The 20,740-nt window shown below is 29.8% G+C and overlaps 2 protein-coding genes across 3 annotated transcripts in view; one reads left to right on the forward strand and one right to left on the reverse strand.

The window, feature by feature from the left end:
• LOC129810138 (kinesin-like protein KIF3A) overlaps window positions 1–20,740 on the reverse strand; it is a 40,060-nt gene that overhangs the window by 18,021 nt on the left and 1,299 nt on the right. The gene's annotated exons all lie outside the window — the stretch shown is intronic.
• LOC129810183 (uncharacterized) lies at window positions 1,301–20,706 on the forward strand. 2 transcript variants are annotated; one of them, XM_055860503.1, is made up of 5 exons: window positions 1,350–1,461; window positions 5,333–5,481; window positions 6,171–6,295; window positions 13,999–14,162; window positions 17,497–20,706. In XM_055860503.1, the coding sequence occupies exons 2-5, from the start codon at window positions 5,472–5,474 to the stop codon at window positions 17,732–17,734; spliced, it is 537 nt and encodes a 178-aa protein (XP_055716478.1). In that variant the 5' UTR covers window positions 1,350–1,461; window positions 5,333–5,471; the 3' UTR covers window positions 17,735–20,706. The 2 variants fall into 2 exon arrangements, with proteins under 2 accessions (XP_055716487.1, XP_055716478.1); XM_055860512.1 differs by lacking the exon at window positions 5,333–5,481 and having other exon boundaries at window positions 1,301–1,461.

A 20,740-nucleotide genomic window follows, 5' to 3' on the forward strand; every position in this document is an offset into this window, starting at 1 on the left:
CGGAAATGCAATTCATTGATTTTTTAATGAAATCCGTTTACTTGATAGTTTCATGAAAATACAGTATGTCTTTGTTGATTTGTCTAACAAAGTCCATTGTCATTTGAATTGCCAAAAATCTCAAATATGTGACTTCTGACAATGCCATGTGAGCTGAAATGGCAATGTCACGACTACAGAATCGCATTTTCGAAAAAGCTCTCCTAAGATTCGAACCCAATTTATTATATGGCATTGCCAGAGCGTTACAGGCGTTACAGAATTCCCTCCAGGGTTCGAGGTGAACCTATGATTGCAAATAAATGAATAAAGAACAATTACTCGGGCAGCCTCGTCAACAACAATCCAACGTCTCCACTTAAGGACAGCTAGGAAATATCTTAAGTTCTCGTCTAAAACAGATTTCGAAAAATTACAAAATTGTTAATCACATCATAAACTGATTTTTTTTGATTTTTCGAAGTCTATTTTAGGTAAGAATTTAAGATTTTTGTAAGCTGTCCTTCTAAAAGTGTATAACGTCCTTAAGTCATGACTCCATTCTATACTGGAAAGGTTTTTAAATCCTGGAAAAGCTTGTTCCCGTTCTAACCGATCATGAACCAAATAAATTTTTTTTTTTAAATCCAAACGTAATTGCAATCCAATACAGTTTTCGCCGTTTACACAGTAATGTAAATGATTTATAAATTCGTTCAAATCAGTTATGAACGTTATGAACGTGAACCAATAAAAATATCAGGGGCCCATCAAGCCTAATAAAGAGTGAAGCTATTTTTCACTTCTCCTTGTAAAAATTTTGCAGCAATTGCACCGCGACTTAAATAAATTTGCTCGTTCTTGTATAATTTTGGCGAACATTATCAAATATGTATTTTTAGATAGCTTTTAATGCACAATTTCGAAATATATCAGACTGATAAGTCAATTCTCTTAAGGAAAAAACTTGCCAATAGTCTTCAGTGCCTCTATGCAAAACCGCATGGAAAAATGAAATGTCGAGAGGCCCCTGAAAAATAAAATAAACGCACTCTAAAACAAGCTTTGCAACATGTTTGATTTGAACTCGTCAGCACGATAGTCTAGCACATGAGTTTCGAACCGCTAACCTCACAAATTCAAGCATTTAGCACAGTGCTTTTCGCATGTACAATTTTTTTTATTCTACACATATTTTATGTAGAAAAATCCCATCTCTTTCACACCCATTCACCAAGCGCATCACACAACTCTCCCAACATATCCATTTCTTCTGTATGTATTTTATTCTCACAAAAATGTTACAAACCCAACCAACACTAAACCACATTGAGAAGTCGAGCCATCGAAACATTAAATAGCGCCAAACAGCGAAACCCGCCAGTTCCCTCTTGGATACCGTGTCCAATAGTTGCCTTTTAGTTGTTTGTCTCTTTAGCACGAGGAGGAGTCTCTCACTAAACAACTTTTGTGCATTTTTTGGTGTGTTTCTGTTTTATAAGTGCCTAAATATTCTCTTAAACCAGTTTCCTTTGCCCTAAACTTTTAAATTACAAGCATTTAACAAACAATTTTACTCCATTGTAACCCTTTTTTTTGTTAAATACAACAACAAATTGTGCATTTAGAGAAACAAAGAAGAAGAGTGTTTATTGAGGGTGGATACAGTCAAAAAAATTTCCACTTGGTTAAATTTGAGAGGAAAAACCAAAACAAAACTATCATTTAGAATTTTATACATCTTACTTTAAGACGCCAAAGACACGGCAAATCATTACGTGGATTATATACTAACAGTTTGAAAACGTCCACAGGTAGTTTTTATTGTGATTCTTCTTTTTTTTTTGATACTCGCCCAAAATCTCAAGCGTGTTTTTCTCCACAATCTCCTTCCCTCCAACATTCTTCATTCATTTTCTGTTATTCTTCTCTCTTTCTCTCCTAAAACTTTTGCCACACCAACAAACTTTCTCAGTGACATCAAAAGCAAGTTTTATAATGATAAAATTCTCATAAAAACGTTTTGTATGTGGTCTTTTTGTACTAAACAAACTTTACTGTGTCGAAATTTTAAAGTGAATTATTGCAAAATTACAAGAAAATCACAAAGATTTTCATCTCTGGGGGTTGAGCTTTTTTTTTACACAGCATCCCACTTCTGAATAATGCTCATTCAACGAACTTATGAATAACAACCAAGTTTTGGCATATATACAACTAATGTCGCATGGGATGGGCGTTGTTTGGGTAAACGAGCATAATGATTCTCTCTCTTCCAATTGTGATTTTCTCCTTCATGGTCGTTATATACTGAAACTTTTATACCACCAAAGAAAAATCACATGAAAAGAGAGACACATCAATGTGTTAAATATCTATCCAAAAAAAAACACCTTTGCAAAGAAGTGCTAACAATGAACCAATTTTCCTTACATCTTCAATAACAAACTCAATGTAACATCCAATGTAATATTATTTCCATGAAAAAAGGAGATTGTGAGGAAAATTCACGAGTTTAAATTCTCTTCTTCATGTCTCTCAAATGCAATATTCCATTGACTTTTGTGGTCATATAAACACGGTATACTCGTGAGGTGACCAATATATTGAAGTAAAATAAGAGGCACAAACACATTAAATTATGTTGGAATTATTTTGAAATGATTCAACAGCAACACTATTCTATATATAAGAAAATATGCAGTATTAACATAAGTGCACAGAAACATTTAGTGTATTTAATATACAGTGAAAAGCCAAAGTGTTTCAATGAGAATATCAAAATAAGAATCTGCGGTGGATACAACTCTTTTGAAATTAATCCATAAAATAATCAATTTTTAATTGATTTTACACTATGCCACGCTGATTTTGTGTCTGAGATCTCGTGCTATTTATTGTTACTTCACTGAGAAAAAAAGAGGGTGCAATTAACTTTTTTTCTCGTAACTTTAACGCTTTTTAAGTGTAAAAATATATCAACATTTTTTAATGTTAATTTTACACCTTTTTAAGGGTAAAATTAACATGAAAAAGGGTTAATTTAACCCCTAATACACCTAAAAAGGGTAATATTTCCACCGATTTCGGATCAATAATGCAGGGTAAAATTAACATTTCCGGAATGTTATTTTAACTTTTTCGGATTTCTCTCAGTGTTAGTACTTATCATTTACGAAATTTTTAAAATATTGATTCAAATAGGGGAAAGTGCCAATGCAATGCTTTACACGGTCGAAAACTTTATAATGACTAAATTTTTCCTATGTTTTTCAATTAATGTGACTCATCGCACCCATATTCTAAAAATTAGGGGAAACTGTCTTGTTCGTCTTGTTACATAGAAAAAAAACTTAGTCAATATGAAGCTTGGGACCGTCTAAAGCATGGGCACATTCCCCTATGCTTAAACGCTTGTAATCTACATAAAACAGTATTTTTATTGATTTTACTTATTATTGGCTAAAATAAAAATTTGTATAATATTGTAAGTTATCGATATAATTACATGAAATATCAGTTTATAAAGCTTTTATTCCTAATTTTCTTCTTCACTATTTTTATAAACCAAACTTTGTAAAATTACTAATATTATTGTTAAAATTTTGTAAATTTTTCAATATAACTTAGAAATTTCGTTATTGAAAAAAAATTAGAGGAAAATAAAAATTGAATTTCCTAAATCTGACCTAAACAAGGGCCTATCGACATTAATTTCCCTAAATACGTTTTTACATAGAGACACGGAAATATAATGGCCAGTTTTCCCCTAAAGACTTATCATTCTGTTATGTTTCAAAATTGTGCATGATTTTTTTTAAAAAAAAATACAAAAATTTTATAATCCTTGCCTAATTTTGTGAATTGCGATGCAATAATGTGCAAAATTTTTACAGGGTAAAGTCGGTAAACTCAGAAAGAGATTTACTTTTTATTAAGCTTGACAGCCCCCTGTACCTAATTTTTAAACCAGGAGATCTTCTAACCTTTTAAAAATGTAAAACAACTTTATAAATATTTATTTACCGACGTTTTTCAGACCTTTTCAATAGTAGAAAACCTATAATTTTGACATTAAATATTAAATTTCCGTTCATTATACGAAAATTTAATTTTGCAACCAAAAATGTATTTTAGCAAGTCTTGCAAGGGTTGTCGAAAATCATTGTTTAATATTTTTTATCATTCTGTTTACAAATTTTGGAAAAATTACTAGTTAAAACTTTTTTTTAAATCCTGAAAAAGATGAATACATTTTATGCCTTTTTTGCAAAATCGTATCAATGGATTTTAATACTGAAGACAAAAAAGCCAAATTCAAAAAATCAAAGAAAAACATGGTTAAATTTTTGAAAAAGTGCATTTTGGTGTTTTGATCAAGGTTTATAACACTTGGAAAATGTGAAATCAGTTATATTTTCTAATATTTCGATTATGATATAAAATCTTGATTAAAGAAGAGATCAAGTGATTGCCTCATCTTTTAATTAATTTAGAATTATACTTTATTTCAATTGATATAATAGTAATCAATGTGTTAAAGCTTTATCCACAATAAAGTTATTAAATATTTATTCTGTGATTGGCTGAAGCTTTAGAAACTCTCAAACTTCAGCCAATCAGAGGTCGTCAAGTAATGCAAATAATTTATGGATTAAATATTACAATACTTTCATGTGAATAATGGCTTCTACAGACACTGAGAAAAAACGGGGGTGCGATTAACTTCTTTTCCTCATAACTTTGGCATTTTTTAGGTGTAAAAATATATCAAGATTTTTTAATGTTAATTTTACACCTTTTTAAGGGTAAAAATAACATGAAAAATGGTAACTTTAACCCCTAAAACACCTAACAAGCATAATATTTATACCGATTTCGGATCAATACTGCAGGGTAAAATTAACATTTCCGGAATGTTATTTTAACTTTTTCGGATTTCTCGGACTAAAGAAATTCCCCACGCTTGTGTAGGAAAAATTCTTCAATGTAGACATAAATTTCTCTAGTATGTAGACGCCATAATGCATAAAGAACGCAAAAATTATTTTCCAAATGACAAGATGCATTAAATCTTACTTTTCTCATTGCAACAAATAAGCTCATCACTGTAAATTGCAAAAAACATTACATTCACACATTTGGCAATATACATTATCATTCAAAGCCTATAGGAATAAAATTGTTTGTGCATATTTTAAAAGATATTATGTCTCAATATGACTGTTTCTAAAATACACAATATTTCCCAAACATCTCAATTTGCACGTTATTCTTATGTTAAAAGTAAACTACTTCTTTCTAATGGTTTCTTTCTTATTTTTTCATGTTTTTTTTTCTTTCATCCGTTTAGTGGAAAATCAGTCGCACAAAACACTGAAGAAAATCTTCTTAAGACACGAAAATAAAAATAAAAAAAAAACTTGCCCTCCACAAGAAAATATTATAATAGAATTTAATCTCTTGCAAAATCCATTATCTCAAGTCCAACAATGAATATAGGTATCTAAAAAATTTTTCAAAGTCATTTAAATTGAGTGTGTTTCAATTGATTAATCAAATTGGCATGATGGACTTATTCTTCTCCTCCACTAACCACAACGAATGGCAAGGAATGAACGAATTTTGTGAAAAAAACAAGAATGTTTGAAAAATTTTCCTTTCAATAAAAATTTTAAAGACAAATTTTGCCACAAAAAGCACAAGTGTCTTATTACTTCTTCACGTATCTAACATCCAAGACATTTATCTCATTTTATTTCATGTAATGTTTTATTTTTTCAAACAAAATAACTCTGAATGGTGTTTGTTATTTTTTTCTTCCTTTATTAAAACAATTGCACTTCCGCCTGTTAGCGATATATTAAGACACATTATGTATGTAAATTAGAAAGAAATATAGTTTGAAGAACATAGAAAAAATAACAATACTTCAAATAATGGAAAAATGGAAATTTAATCAGTAACTTTCTCATGACAATACGTTTTTTTTCCACTCTATCTTTCCCATGAGACTCTTTCGATAATACATTTTTATACGCATTTTATTTGATATGCAATAAATCTTTATGTTTTTGTTTTTACTATAAATCTTCCTAAACTAATTGAGATGTTTTCCTTTTCTGCCCATTTCTATCCATGCACCATTCATCAAAACTCTTCACCACGACAAATTTATACCCCCAAAATAGAAATTTCACACCTGAAAATGGCAAATTCCGGCGAGACAGGAACAGGAGTTGATTCAGCCTACAAGAATAACTACGTGAGCGGTGCTAACAGATACTGGCCAACACTCTTCAAACTCTTTGAATTGGTAAGTTGTGAAAAAAAACTCAAAAGTTACTGCAATTTGATAAAACTTAGAAGGGATTAATTTTTGAACTTTTAGAAGATTTTTTTTATAAATAAGGTAAAGTGCCCTCGCTTGACCGGTTCCTCGTCTCGACCGGTATATTTATTTATTCAATTTATTTATATTTGCTATAATATTTTGCATATGATCTAACATTAATAGGTCAATTATTCCATGAATAATATGAACTAGTGACAAATTCATAGAAATTGACGAAATTGACCATCAAACATTTAAAAATTGACGCACCGACCGGTCGAATCGAGGAATTCGGTCGAGTGAGGATACTTTACCTTATTATAATAAAATGTTCTTTGTCACTGTGAAAACACTAAACCAAAAGTTTTAAACATTAATTCAGAGTAATCTTATCAATTACGATAAATCTGAACTATTTTAACTAGGCCTTTTCCCTGAAACATACATATTAAGATTTCCGATCTAGCGAGGCAATTAAGATTTCTGTTTCGATCGATAGAATTTTTTATGCCTCGTGGGATTAGGAAAAATAAAACTCAATTAATACAACTCAAATTTCAAATATCTTGAATGTCAGAAAAATTATGAATAAAAGGGGATTCGAACACAAGGTACTTCCATCATAAAGCAAATGCTCTACACGATTAACCCCATTTTCCCATTTTATGTTGCATTATTAGCGATAGGATATTTAACCTAAATTTTTTCATTGATCATCAAGATAATTCATTTTCAAGTATCTTATGTAAAACTGAGTATATCAAAAGTCTACTTCAAGCGTAGAAAATCTCTATTTTTCTCATTCATAAGGCGAAACGATATAGGATAATTGCACCAAATTTCGGCCAGTTTGCAATTTCGGCCACTTCTTTTGTTCCTCAAATTTTTATGATTTTTTTAGGTTTTGCATACCTTTTATTAAGGTAAAAATTTTAAATATTCTAACAATTTATTGAAGAACGCTGGCCAAAAATTACTGTTTGTTGATGAATTTCTTTTAAACAGTTCAATTTCAATTTTTTTTGCTTTGACTTCTTTTACCTAGAGCAAAATTCATTTACGGTCGATTTATTAAAAAAAAAATCGCTTTCGTGTATGCAAATTTTTTAGATGAATAGACATTTCGCGCGTTTTATTCGGTCCCGAAAATATGCATACCTAATCCCGGGACTGAGGGTATGAGAATGAGAATCAAAGTGGCCGAAATATTACCAAACCTATGTTTATATTTTTATTAATTATAAAATGTACTAAGAATGATTTTAGAGAAAACAAAAACGATAGACTATCTACAAGGTTTCAAGCAACATTCCTTAAAAAGAAGTAACAAGAAATTCAATTTGTATTAAAAATAAAATATTTCAAAAGATTTTGGCACTTTCCAAAGAATAAAAATTTTTACTCAACTATTATTAACATGGAAGTAATTAAAAAGTGAAATCTAAAACATTTTATAGGATTAAATATTAGGTGAGAGATTCTTAACAATTTCACCTATTATTTAGTTTTATGCTCAGTAGAAAAATTACAAGAATAGGGTGGAATCACCACTTCTCGCCAGTGCCTCACTTTTCGCCATTTAAATTGATATCGCTATTTTTCGCGATTTATGAAATAAATGAGCCACAAAGTTACTTGTATTTTTACTGCTGCTACGTATAGAGTCGAAAAATAGTAATTATTCGTTTTGAATTTACGATTTTAAACATTTTTTAGAGCAATATTTGAAGCAAGTGCATCGAATCCAATATTTCTTACCCAATATACTAAGTGTCATCAAATTTTCATCGAGCAAAATATACCTTTTTGGATAAATAATTTGTCTATTGAATATATAATTAAATATTTGTTTTCAGTTAATTAATATTTCATTTTATATTATATTTATATAAAAATAAGGCATGGCGAAAAGTGGTAATATTTTGAAATGATTTTCCCACCTGTCGCCATCTCTTTTCAATAGGCGACGCTAACTTCATTTTGTAGGTTCTCAGTTGTCAAATCTGGATTGTTTACTTTATGCAATAGTCCAATAGTTTTATTTCTCAAATAAAGAAAAAGAAGAAAAATAATTTGAAGTTATGATTATATAATAGGGTGATCATGAGGAAAGAGAAATACTGAATGTATTCTTTGCATAATATTGCCCAAAATAATTGAGTTTGAACCTTTCCAAGTGGGTGGCGAGAAGTGGTTACAGAACTGGCGAAAAGTGGTAAAAAGTGGCGACGAAGTGGTTATTTTTGCATTGTTAATAAAAATCAGTTTTTTAAGTAGTCCAGAGTTAAATTGGACGACTATTGCTTTCACGAATCTGCAGCCAATACATCTAAGTAACTTTGTGTGAAATTTGAGTTATCTTGTAATAAAGGTTCAAAAGTTATAATAAAATTAATTCCCGTTTTTCCTAAACATGGCGATACGTGGTTACTCCATCCTAATCTTTGATTTTCTTAAAACTTTTATTTGTAAAGTTACACAAACATGTACTTCGGGAAAATGTGTAATCTAAAAATGTGTAAGATTAATTTTATGTATCGGTAAATTGTGTAATCAGACGGCAAAATTAGAAATTGATTACACATTTTGTGTAAAATAAATGTGCAAGTGTGTAACTGTGTATGGACTTAATCAATCATTATAATTTATTAATACAACAATTTTGTTTCACTGTCACTATCACTTTTCCATGACATGACAACCACTCCAGAATTACACACATTTGTGTAAAATTGTAACAAATTATTCAGAATTCATTTAAATACGTGAATCATTCATAAAAAATTGCGAAAACTTCCACTCATTGAGATTATAAGCATACATTAACTTCCACTTAATGGTAATTTATGCACATTTTATGCATCTTCCCAATTGGCCCCTCTTGGTAGTATCAATCATCATTTCCATCTCTCTTCAGAAATACTATATAAAAACTTTTTTTTTCTGTTGTGGTGAGAAACATGAATTCTCGCTAACTTTTCCTAATCTAATTCCACGCAGAATCCACGAGATATTTTTTACAGATTAAGAAGTAAAAGAAAAACAATGGGAAAAGAAATTTTCTGCATTACAATCTTTTCCTCAAACTCTTTTGTTAGAGGTGTAAAATGAAAAACTAAAACAGATCTTGCATGAAACAAATTGCAGATAAATGAGACGAGTTCTGTCTGCAATGAAATGCAAAAAGGAAAAAAGTGCTACATCATATGTTCGTACAACAACTTTCACTGACATTCTAAATATCACCCACAGTATATCATTCACATTTATGTAAAGTTGCATTTTATTGCAGCAGAAAATGAATGAAAACATAAACATTAGTGGGAAAGTTCACGGTGAGAAAGGGGTGGAGAAGATTGTGGGAAATTTTATGCCATTTAACCCACTTTTCCTGTTTCTCTCACTCTATACAAATACTAAAACCTACCCTGAAAAAATCAATTTTTATTGATTTTCTCGCCATATATGAGAATATATGAGAAAATGGGTGGAATTTTCACAAAGAACTACCCATGGGATTAATCACAACACTATTGTCGTTAGCACGCCATCAAAACTTGCACTCTCTATATCTCTCTCGTCCCCCCCCCCTGCTCGGCTAAAACAACCCCCTCAACAAATGACCACATCGCACGTGACCCCAAATATAAATTAGGCCAAAAGTGAAGTAGAACATAGAACTCTTCTTCCTCCCTTCAAGAATTAATCGAATGGGTGTAACCAGAAGAACAATCAATTAGCCATTTAGCACAAATGTTTGCTCAATTTCCTCTAAGCTATGACACCATCATCTTTTATTCCGCTTACAACTGACAAAAGAGTAAATAAATAAATTTCATATGATAGGCATTTCCCTAATTCTTCGATCATCATCAACCCTTCATCAATCTCCTTTTGAACTTGCGTGTCTTCAAATTTCACAGAATGTTCTTTTCCTTTTCCCAAACCAATTGCCAATTTTCACTTGAAACAAAGAAAAAGGTTAATGGTCAAAAGATGATATAGAAAAGTAGTGGAACCTTCGATCAATGTCTAATAATGAATATCATGTAAAAGACAAGGAAAAAAACAATAAAGAATATAGAACAGGTTATAATGAATCAATCAAAAGTTTAATAAATAACTTAGCATGTGCTTTCTACCCCAGGAAAAGAAAATTCACAGGAAAAGTTATGAAATATTAGTCATAGGCACACCTTTTATTCCTTGCACAAACATTTCCTATTTTCACCATTATAGTACCAAAGAATAGAACAAGCATTGGGGTGTTGTTATATGTTTTGTAACAGCAGGACATTTTTTTTATGTAGCATTAAGGCATAAAAATTGCCTTGCACACATACTTATAAAATGTTAAATACCATTGGCGCCGTCTAATTATATCTTCAAGCTAGTTGATGCCCTCAATTCTGAGGATTCTGAGATAAAGAAAACTTAAAGACTTAAATATATTTATTGTCCAAATTAAAGATTTTCTATTAGGTACGAGTTCATTTAAAAATTTTCCTATACTCAGAGATTTAAAATGTCAAACTTATATAGTTTGACACTTCCATTTCAGACAGTTTATTCCAATATTTCAAAAATTATTGATTGATTTTTATTGATTATTGATTTTTATTCAAGAATAGAAATTAACTTTTAAAGGCCAGTTAAAAAATTAAATACTTATCTCATGATTGAAGAGAATACATAAATAAAAATTGAAAAAATATGTAGCAAAGCATCCCAGGCTTTGCGAAATGCTCAAACTCGTGACTTAGATGCTATACCTTCACTGAGAGAAGAAAGGGGGTGCGATTAACTTTTTTTCCTCATAACTTTAACACTTTTTATGTGTAAAAATATATCAACATTTTTTAATGTTAATTTTACACCTTCCTAAAGGTAAAATTAACATGAAAAAGGATAACTTTAACCCCTAATACACCTAAAAAGCATAATATTTACACCGATTTCGGATCAATACTGCAGGGTGAAATAAACATTTCCGGAATGTTATTTTAACTTTTTCGGAATTCTCTCACTCAGTCTTCAAAAGTACTTTCGCATCATTTACCGTTTTCCGGTTCTCAGCCGATTTAAACCGATACATAAATCACTCAAAAGATCCCACAAAATACTTTTAATTAGTTCATGTCCGTTTCACAACTGATTTAAACCGATTTATAAGTCACTCAAAAAACATTGCTCAAAATACACCACAGGAGTAATAGAATACAATTGAATTTCGGATAAAGTTCATAACCGATTGGAACCCGGTTCAGTTTAAAAGAAGGGGAAGTGTAACGTACTAATGTTTATAATGACTCTCTATAACATTAATATTTTATACTTTTTATTCTCTTATCTAGCTATAAAATAAATTTGAATAATTTCTCTTAAGCTACGTCTTTAGGTTAAAACCTAAAATAGCGATTTTTGAATTCTTTTAATCAATAATTTAGCTACGACAAAAAACACTAATACAAATAATCTTTAAATGTCTAAAGATTTTATTAGAAGGATACAAGAACTATTGGAAATGTTTTTTGAAAAAAATAAGAAATTGAAAAATTACAAATTTTTATAATTTTTGAAGGATTTGAATTTTGGAAGGATTTAGATAATTTTTGATAATTTTTGGATAATTTTTGAAGGATTTGGATTTTTGCATCTGCACATTATTGAGATCATCAGAACGTCAAAGTTTATTACGTAAACTGCTCCCAATAAGTAGAGGCTTTAACGCCAAAAGTAATATTTTGGAAAAATATGGCACCTAAATTTCTTTTAAAAGTTCATTTAAAAAAAAATAAACAAATTGAACGCTTCATTGTGATTTACTTAAAAACTGAAAAACTCCGAAATTTGAAAAATAATCATTGTCGGAAAGTGCTTCTAAGTTTGCGAATTATTGCAGGTTCAAATGCAAGATCAAATTTGATATCTTTTTTATTAAATCAGCACCTAAATTAGAACTGAAGAATACGAGTTTAAGGTTATTTTGGCATTTATGTCTCTTCTATATCATAAAACGATTTTTATAATAAGTTCTTTACAAAATAAGAGAACTAGGGCCTTTTTTGTTATTTTTCAATTAATAGAAAGGTAACTTTTTTCTTAATTTGTGCACTCTAAAGTAATAAGAAAAAGATCTCACATTATAAAGAAAAATAAATAAAAATTTAAATCAAAAAATCACAACGTAACAAGAACTATTTCCGGTGATCTTGTCAAGATCTTTAATATAATAATTAAATTTGTTTATTTCAAAGTTTCTTTTCAAAAGTGTTTCACTAGGGGCAATTGGGGCACCTTGAATAGGGATACTTTTGAAATTAAACATTTTTCCTGTTTTTAAAACAAATTGAGGATTATATTAATGTAATTTAGCTTTACAATCTGTTTGCAGAGCTAAGGTCCAGTTCCATTTAAAAATTAGATAAAAATGCCCAATTTTAAAGCTGTCCGACTACCCTCTGCTCTTGTAATTTCAAAACTAAAGTATTATAACTTTAATTTATGCAGAAAATTGGCCACAAAATCTGGTTTAGAACTTCATGGTCATTTTTATTCCCATAACAAAAATTATCTTGTTAATTTGAATTCATCAAGTAAACAAGAGCTTGAAGGAAATGCATAGGCAATTAAAGCGAATAACTTCTTAAGAATATGTCCAAATTTCCACTTAAATCCCCGGAGTACCACCCATTATTTTGGACAAAACATTTAGCAACATTTTTTTCAAAGAACATTCAAATATTTCATGAGTCATTGATGAATTTTGTAAAAGAGTAAACAGAATGATCTCTTCGTGACATGAGTGTGATAACATTATAATATCGTGCTCTTTAGCTTCAAAAATACAAGACAATTTATACCTTTTCATTCTCTCAGTGCATTTAATTGCGTAAAAAAAACAACAATAGCAAAAAGAATTAAGAGGAATAAATGTAAAACATTTGAGTAATTTTTCTAAGATTTTTATGTCGATGTTTCATCATAATACCGAGAGAGAGAAAAAAATAGATAAAAAGAGATAAGTTGTAGCAGCACTTTTGACCTTGAATTGAAAATTGTTTGATGGAGAAGAAAAATTACATCAGTGGTCACATTGTAATTGTACCTGACTTATTTTCTTCAATGAATTAGCACTTAAAAAAAACGAATAAAAGGAGTAAGTGCGATATCTGCGGTTTCAAGAGAAGTAATACCATTATATTACAGTAAAGCAAAATTGCTGTTAATTGAATTAACACAGGTTACGATGCCACAAGTAAATCAGTGAGAAAACAAAGAACAAAATGTTTTAAGATAAGAATTGGAGGAGAGACCTCTAACTTTGCCACTTTATATCATTGGTTGAGGGACAAGTTCATGCTCTTTTGCAAGAACAACAAGACATAATACAGAACAATTGTACATATAAACAGCACGTAACGCACAGTGAAGGTCAATAGACGAAAATCCTCTCTTGTCTTGTATAAATGAAAACAAACTTTTATACAAGAATGTCTGGCACAAAAGCCAAAGTTGTTTTCTCATACAAACATTTTATTGGTTTCCTCCACAAACCCATTCTTTTATTTTCCACAATTTTCATGTTCAATCGCTCACTTAATCAGCTCAATTTCAACAATATGACTAATTGATGGGGTCATACAAATTAAGTTTTACACATGTTTTTCTCCTTCATTTATCAGGCACTTGCAATTGTCTGCATTGGACTGCTCGATGATCCTGCCAACAACACCTATTTACGGACACAATTTGCCCATCAAAGAACAATTGCCCTCTGTTATGCCACCTTTGGAGCCTACATCATCATCTGCGGAGCATATTTGCTCGGAAAGGTCTTCCAGGATACGTAAGTTTATTTTCTTTTTATGAGATTCTTAGCATTCTCAAAAGTTTTTCTCAAGTTCCTCAAAAATCTGAATACTTTGATAATGTTGATTTTAATCAAAAATTATAAGGACTTTTAATCTGGCTTAACTTTTCTAATTTCGTCTGACAAGATTTCTGGGAAATTCTTTAAAGAAATAGATATACTAAGAGCCATTCATCCATTAAAGTTTGAAAAACCACTACAATTGCTTGTTATTTAGGATTTCGATATATTCAAAAACTAGGCTTAATCTGAAACCTGTGTTCCTGTTACCGTTATAGGGACCGGCTTCAGACCTAAATTTTAGCCATAGGGGAAAGTACTCTCCCTTCGAACGTTCATGCATTCGAATAATGTGAATTTTCTTTAAGTTTCAATAAGAAATTTACACATTTCTATTAAATATTAGTTGGCTTATCATCAATTGTTGATAATTCCATGATAATTTAATGTAAATCTCTTAAGAAAAACAAAAGAAATGCACATTATTCGAAGGCATGAACGTTCGAAGGGAGAGCACTTTCCCCTTTGGTTAAGATTTTTTAGATTTTACCAGTCAAGATTTTTTTTGAGAAATTTGACTTAAAATTGATTATTAAAAATAAATGATCTATTAGATTGAGAAAAACCAATAAAATTCTTGCTAAATAGGATTTTCATATCTTCGGGAACTGGACTAAACTTCCATTCTGAAGATCGCTTTAAATTAAAGCCATACATTTTGCTCTAAGATTAATCGTAAGATTATATTCTTACATGGATACTATTTTTATTGATAAAATTGAATTTTATCTGTTAAAAATTTAGTAAATCAGAGTCTAATTAATCAGCAACTAAGAACATTATAGGACCCCTCCTATTTTCTCTTTTTAAACCCTGATGTTCAGAATTAAAAAAAAAAGTTCAATGTGTACTAGAATGTCTTCAGAGTCTGAAAAAGGCGAAAAAGTTTTTCAACCTAAAGATCGTATCGCGAAATAAACTACTAAAAATTTCTTTGGACATGAGATTTAACGACCACGATTTCAAAACAAACAAGAATCTTAAAATTCAGAAATTCGGCTCGCTCGCTGTTTAAAACTTGGAAATATTTGGGAATAAGGGACGTAATTATGTAATATTAACCCCGTTCGTTATTCAATATCCGTAACGGTGTTTTTAAACCTAAAATTTAACAGTTTCAAGAATTCTATTTCTCAATTTCCTAATAGAAATTTTGATTTATAGTTAAAGAGAAGGAAAAATATCCCATAAGGATCCAATAATTCACTGAATTTGATTGGTTTTTAGAAATTAAAAATATTTAGACAGAGAATAAGGATTAAGATTTGTTTGAACAAGGGCCCTATTGAAGTCTTGTAAGTTAAACTGAAACCGGTTTTTAGACTAGGCATTTAGTCTAGTGTCTGAAGCTCTTGAATATTCAAATACAAACAAATTCCAGTGGTTTTTTTTCAAAATCGGATCGATCAATTGCCCGATAGATAAGCCAAACCACAAAGGTCTGAAGACCGTTTAACTTTTCGAGTTGCTTAACAAACCGAAATAAAGAAATGAGTCATAGAATTCAGGAATTTAATTTTTGTCTGCACCACTTAAGGTGAAAATATCACAATTGTCAAAAATGCAATTTTTTATGAAAATTACTCCTAAGGTTCCTAATGTGTAGAGGCCCTAAATCACAAAAGCGCACCTAGGGGGAAGTGGGGTACCTTTTTACCTTTACTGGTTCACAAGAGATTTAAACGGACAAAAAATTATTCCTGAAATTTTAATATTCCCTAATATTTTTTGAGAAAATAATAACCTGAGAAAATCATAACTTTTTCAAACTTGTTCTTGATCGAGTTTCAGTGACCTATTAAGTTAATTAAAACTTGTCCCAATTGCTTAAGAAACGCGCTCTTCAGACTTGTTGTTAAGTGTTTAACTTAACAATTTAACAATTAAGTGTTAACCTTGCAAAACCAATAGAATTAATTATTCAAAATTATTGAAAACCCGAAAAAGCCGCTTTTGGCGAAAAATGGTAGGTGCATTTATGGAAGGTGATCCTGATCTCCCAAAGGACACATCCTAAAGCGGTCTTCTGACTAGAGGTTTAGCACAGTTCCCGAAGGTCTCAAAATCCTAAATATCGAGCAATTTCATTGCTTTTTAAGAGCCTAATAGGTCATTCGTCTTTAATAATCTATAATCCTAAGATAAGTTTTTCTAAAAAATCGTGATAGATAAGAAATTAAAGTAGTTAAATCATTTGGCTAAGCCTTAGGTCTGAAATCCGTATAAAGGCCTATATAGACTTAGGTTGATCCTCGAGAGTATTTAGCTTGTAAAATTTGGCAGTAAATATTTATCTTCAACCGTCATACTGAGGGCTTAGGATGATCGGTTAGTGAACCTTTCCATAAATTTCCTTTACCAAATCCTTTACTGCGACATTTTGCAGCTCAAATTTTTTCAAGGATCAGCCTGAGTCTATTTATACGAACAAGTATCGTTCTGTCATTCTTCTAAAAATATCAAATTCAAAAAATTACTCCAAAATCGAGGAAGATTTTGTGCATATCGAAAAATTTTCGATTTTAAATAGTCTTTCTTTATATTTTCCTTTTGAGAAGGAGGAATATGAAGTCCCCCTTGTTATTAATAAAGTAACGATTGATACAAAACCTCTACTTGCCCATATCCGATGGTTAATAAATTAATAAATTAATTACTAAAAATTTATATGATACGAAAGATGTCCAACCGGAAATTTTCGATTTTTCAATTAAATATTTAATAAAAAAAAAACATTGAACGTGGATAAGAATAAATTGAAATTTCCTCACGGTTTTACATTTATTTTCTCACGATATATTCAACACTTTATTTTCCATCCGACGACGACGTGAAAATAGTAGCTTTCAGAGTATTTCTTAACTCATCAAATACCTTTTTATTGATATTAATTTGTTATATTGCGTCGTAAATAAATACGATCATGAATCTCTGAAGGTTTCCCTCACAACACCCAAGCAATTCATAAAACCAATTGTTCCTAATCCACATTTTCTGCAATGCTTGAAAAACTACTTGAAAATAAATTAAAAAAATCCGCGAAAATTCACAAACATAATTCACGGAAATACCTTCAAATATCATTTATATAGCATGAATAATTTGAAGATGAAATTATTGTGGTATTTTAGCCACGAAAGGAAATGAGTATAATTTTCAACTTATCGCCGAGTCTTGCTAAAAACATAAACCATCTTCTTTTTTTTTGATAATTGTCTTATTTTTGCAAAATTCTTATGTTTTATTGCAGCATGTCCTGGAAGACAGCAGCTCTGCTTAATTTTATCGGAGCTGTACTTTTTGTGGCCTGTGGAGCTACCCTCCTGCGCGATTGGTCAATAACAAAAAATCGCAATTACTGGCACCCAAATACCCAACGAATGGATCTTCTCTGTGCTACCGGATCTGTTGCCATTGTAGCTGCCATCGTCTTCTTGGTTGACCTCCTAGCAACATTGCTACAAGGTGTCCGTGGCAATTTGGAATAGAATATCCATATAAGAATCTCTTTTCCCCATCCTCAAATCTTCCCCGTTAGAAACATTCCTGGAGAATATTTCTTCGGAATTTTAAGATACAAAATGTACGACTATCACAAGCCCTATCCCATTTTCTCTTCAAACACATACATTAAAAACAAAAACATTTTTTCTATAGCATTTTCTTATAGAGCAACAAGTAGAGAGCACAAGTTTTAAGGGTATTAAAGAGATAAGTATCGAAAATTAACAAACGTCCAGAAATTCCGTCCACATCACAACAAATTTCCCCTCAAATCAAAGATAGAGGTCATTTGAAGGTCGAAATAAACCCATTTGACCGGAATTTCACGAAAGAATTATTGAATAAAATAAACATTTTAGTAATTTAAAATGTGTTTTTTAATATATATTTCTGGGTAATTCAAATCAATAAAACACAAAATCAGAAAGTGTAAAATCTATCTTTGATTTTGAAGGATCTTTTTTTTTATTAGCAATTTTTCTTTTGAGAGAAAAAATACCAAATAGTAGATATGTAAGTTGAATATTTTGCATTCTTTCGAGACGATTAAATGTACAAACATTTCTTTTTAACAATTTATTCAGCAAGAAGAGAAGATTAAATTTTCAAATGGAAAATAAGCAATCTCATTTATTCTATCAAGTTCGTTCTCTTATTTAAGCAAGAGGTCACTTTGTAATTTGAGGTTAGGAAGAACTTAATCCTTTAAAAAAAATCCATCCTCATTAGTGGTAGAAATACAATTTTATCAATAAACTTTACATTTGAGAGACGAATAAATTAATTTGAAAATATTTTTATTATGTTTCTCATTTTTAACCTCATTCCCTATAAAAAAAAAAACTAACCTAATTTTTTAATGATTTTTTTAGAAATGTGTAATAATTTTTTAATGTTCAGAAAACCTACAGAACTGTTTTATCAGTTACATTTTTTTAAATAATCAAGACGATTTTATATATCAAAAATGATCAGTTTTTTGAGGTTATATTGTGCTGAACGTCTAACAAATAAAACAGTTTGCTTTTTTAATTAACAGGGTGTTCTTTCCTTTGAATAAAAATATTAAGCTATTTAACTTATATTTATTGCAATTTAAAGCACACTTTCTTATTTTAAAACTGCAAAAAATAGAAATAAATTTTTAAAAAAAAATAACAGAAAATGTAGTTTGATTTGAAAACTGCAAAAAAATGAATTATTACAATAATATATTTTATCGACCGTGATTTACTAATTTTTTAAAGTTATGCACAACTTAACCTCAATTTAATCTTTATTGTTAATTAGAAATGTGAGGTTAAGGAGAACATAAGCTTTAAGAAGGTATTGTAACTTCGAATGGAGAAAAACATGAAAATTCTACGACTACAAGCAATTATTTTTTTTACAAAATTGTTCATTTTAGTGACAAATGGAACGATTTTGAAATTTAAATTCTGCCTAATTCCTATATAGGGCCAATAGATAAATTCGAAAAATTTGAGGTTATAACAAACCAAACCTTTATTTTTTGTAGCACAATTCTTTAGTATTCCCATCAATTTTAATATCAAAGATTTTTCTACGACCAAAATGAATTTAAAATTTCTTTACATTCAAATTAGTCGAATTCTAACCTGAAAGACAAAAGATTTGGGCTATCAAAATGTTTCTGGGATGTTTTGTCTAAAAAAGAAAGGCAAAAAACAAACGAGCAGTAAAAAATTCAAAATAGTCTGTAAAAAATTAAAAATGAGCAGTAAAATATATAATTATGCTCAGTAAAAAATTTAAATTTTTACAAAAATGGGTCTAATTTATATATTTAACATTTAAAATTGTTTCTGATAGGATGAAAAGCCCTTTATTTTCTATTTGCCAAAATTTGGACGATAATATCACTGTTTCAATTTTTTGTTATTGCTCAATTTTAACTTTTTACTGCTCATTTATACAATGGCAAAAAGAAGAACGACCAGATTTTCAATTTATTTTCAAAATCAAATGGACGTTGAGCAGTTTCTTTTTCGAGGTTACATGACACATAACCTCAAATTATAAAATAATCTATAAAAAAGTGCATAAAGTTCATTATTTAAAATCTTTTGCATCCTTTTTTCCTTCCTGTATTGCAATCTAATTTTGCCATAATTTATTCAATTAACAAAAATAGAGAACTATGACAAAGAATGAAAATATTTTGGTTATTAACTACACTTTCTTTGAGCTTTTCTGAAAGAAAAGTCTTGCATTCAAATTAAATTAAAATATTCGTTTTTTTTTTTAAATCTCAATGATTTAATGTTATTATAAAAACTATAGATATCTTTGAGTATTTGCTACGAAAATAATACCCCATTTTTTAGGTTAGATCCAACATAACCTCACATTCTAAGCTATCCTTTTGGACGTGGATTAAAAGAATGAGATCATGTGTTTCATTTGCATATTTGCCTTTAAAATTATTAATAAATTACTGAATAAAGAAATATTTGTTAGGGAAAAAAATCGTTAAATTTTGTGGTTAGATCTGGAATTTCTAGACTCTTAAGCACAAGAAACAGACAAGATTAATTTATCTCTCATATGTTGAAAGAAAAATTGATAAAATTGCATTTAGACTTTGGAACTTCGGAATTTTCGCTACAACCTAATTTTTTGAGGTTAGATCAATTATAACCTCAAAAACAAGAGAATTATGCTTCATATCTTTTTCTATCTCATTTCAAATCATTTTTTTTACGTTTGTAGAGATAAGAATCAATGTATTAAATCTAATGAAAATCACTACTTATCATATTTACCATGTTAGTGATTAGCAGATATAGAAAAGAAAATCTAACGAATTAATTAACGAACATACCCGACAAATTAATGTAATTTTCATGTTAGAAAACTCTTAAATAAAATTATTTTGTAGAGAATAAACTCCCGTGTAATTGAGAATTGAATAAAAAATATATTAAAGCACAGACTGAGTTACACAATTTTTAATTATAGAGGTGGAA

Source organism: Phlebotomus papatasi, chromosome 1, assembly GCF_024763615.1.
Source record: "Phlebotomus papatasi isolate M1 chromosome 1, Ppap_2.1, whole genome shotgun sequence".
In the NCBI taxonomy this organism is placed as follows: Eukaryota; Metazoa; Arthropoda; class Insecta; order Diptera; family Psychodidae; genus Phlebotomus; species Phlebotomus papatasi.

Excerpts from the sequence above, each read along its gene's own strand:
- LOC129810183 (XM_055860503.1), top strand. Across the intron at positions 6,296-13,998 it reads TCTTCAAACTCTTTGAATTG|GCACTTGCAATTGTCTGCAT; the intron begins GTAAGTTGTGAA and ends TTCATTTATCAG. Across the intron at positions 14,163-17,496 it reads GGAAAGGTCTTCCAGGATAC|CATGTCCTGGAAGACAGCAG; the intron begins GTAAGTTTATTT and ends GTTTTATTGCAG.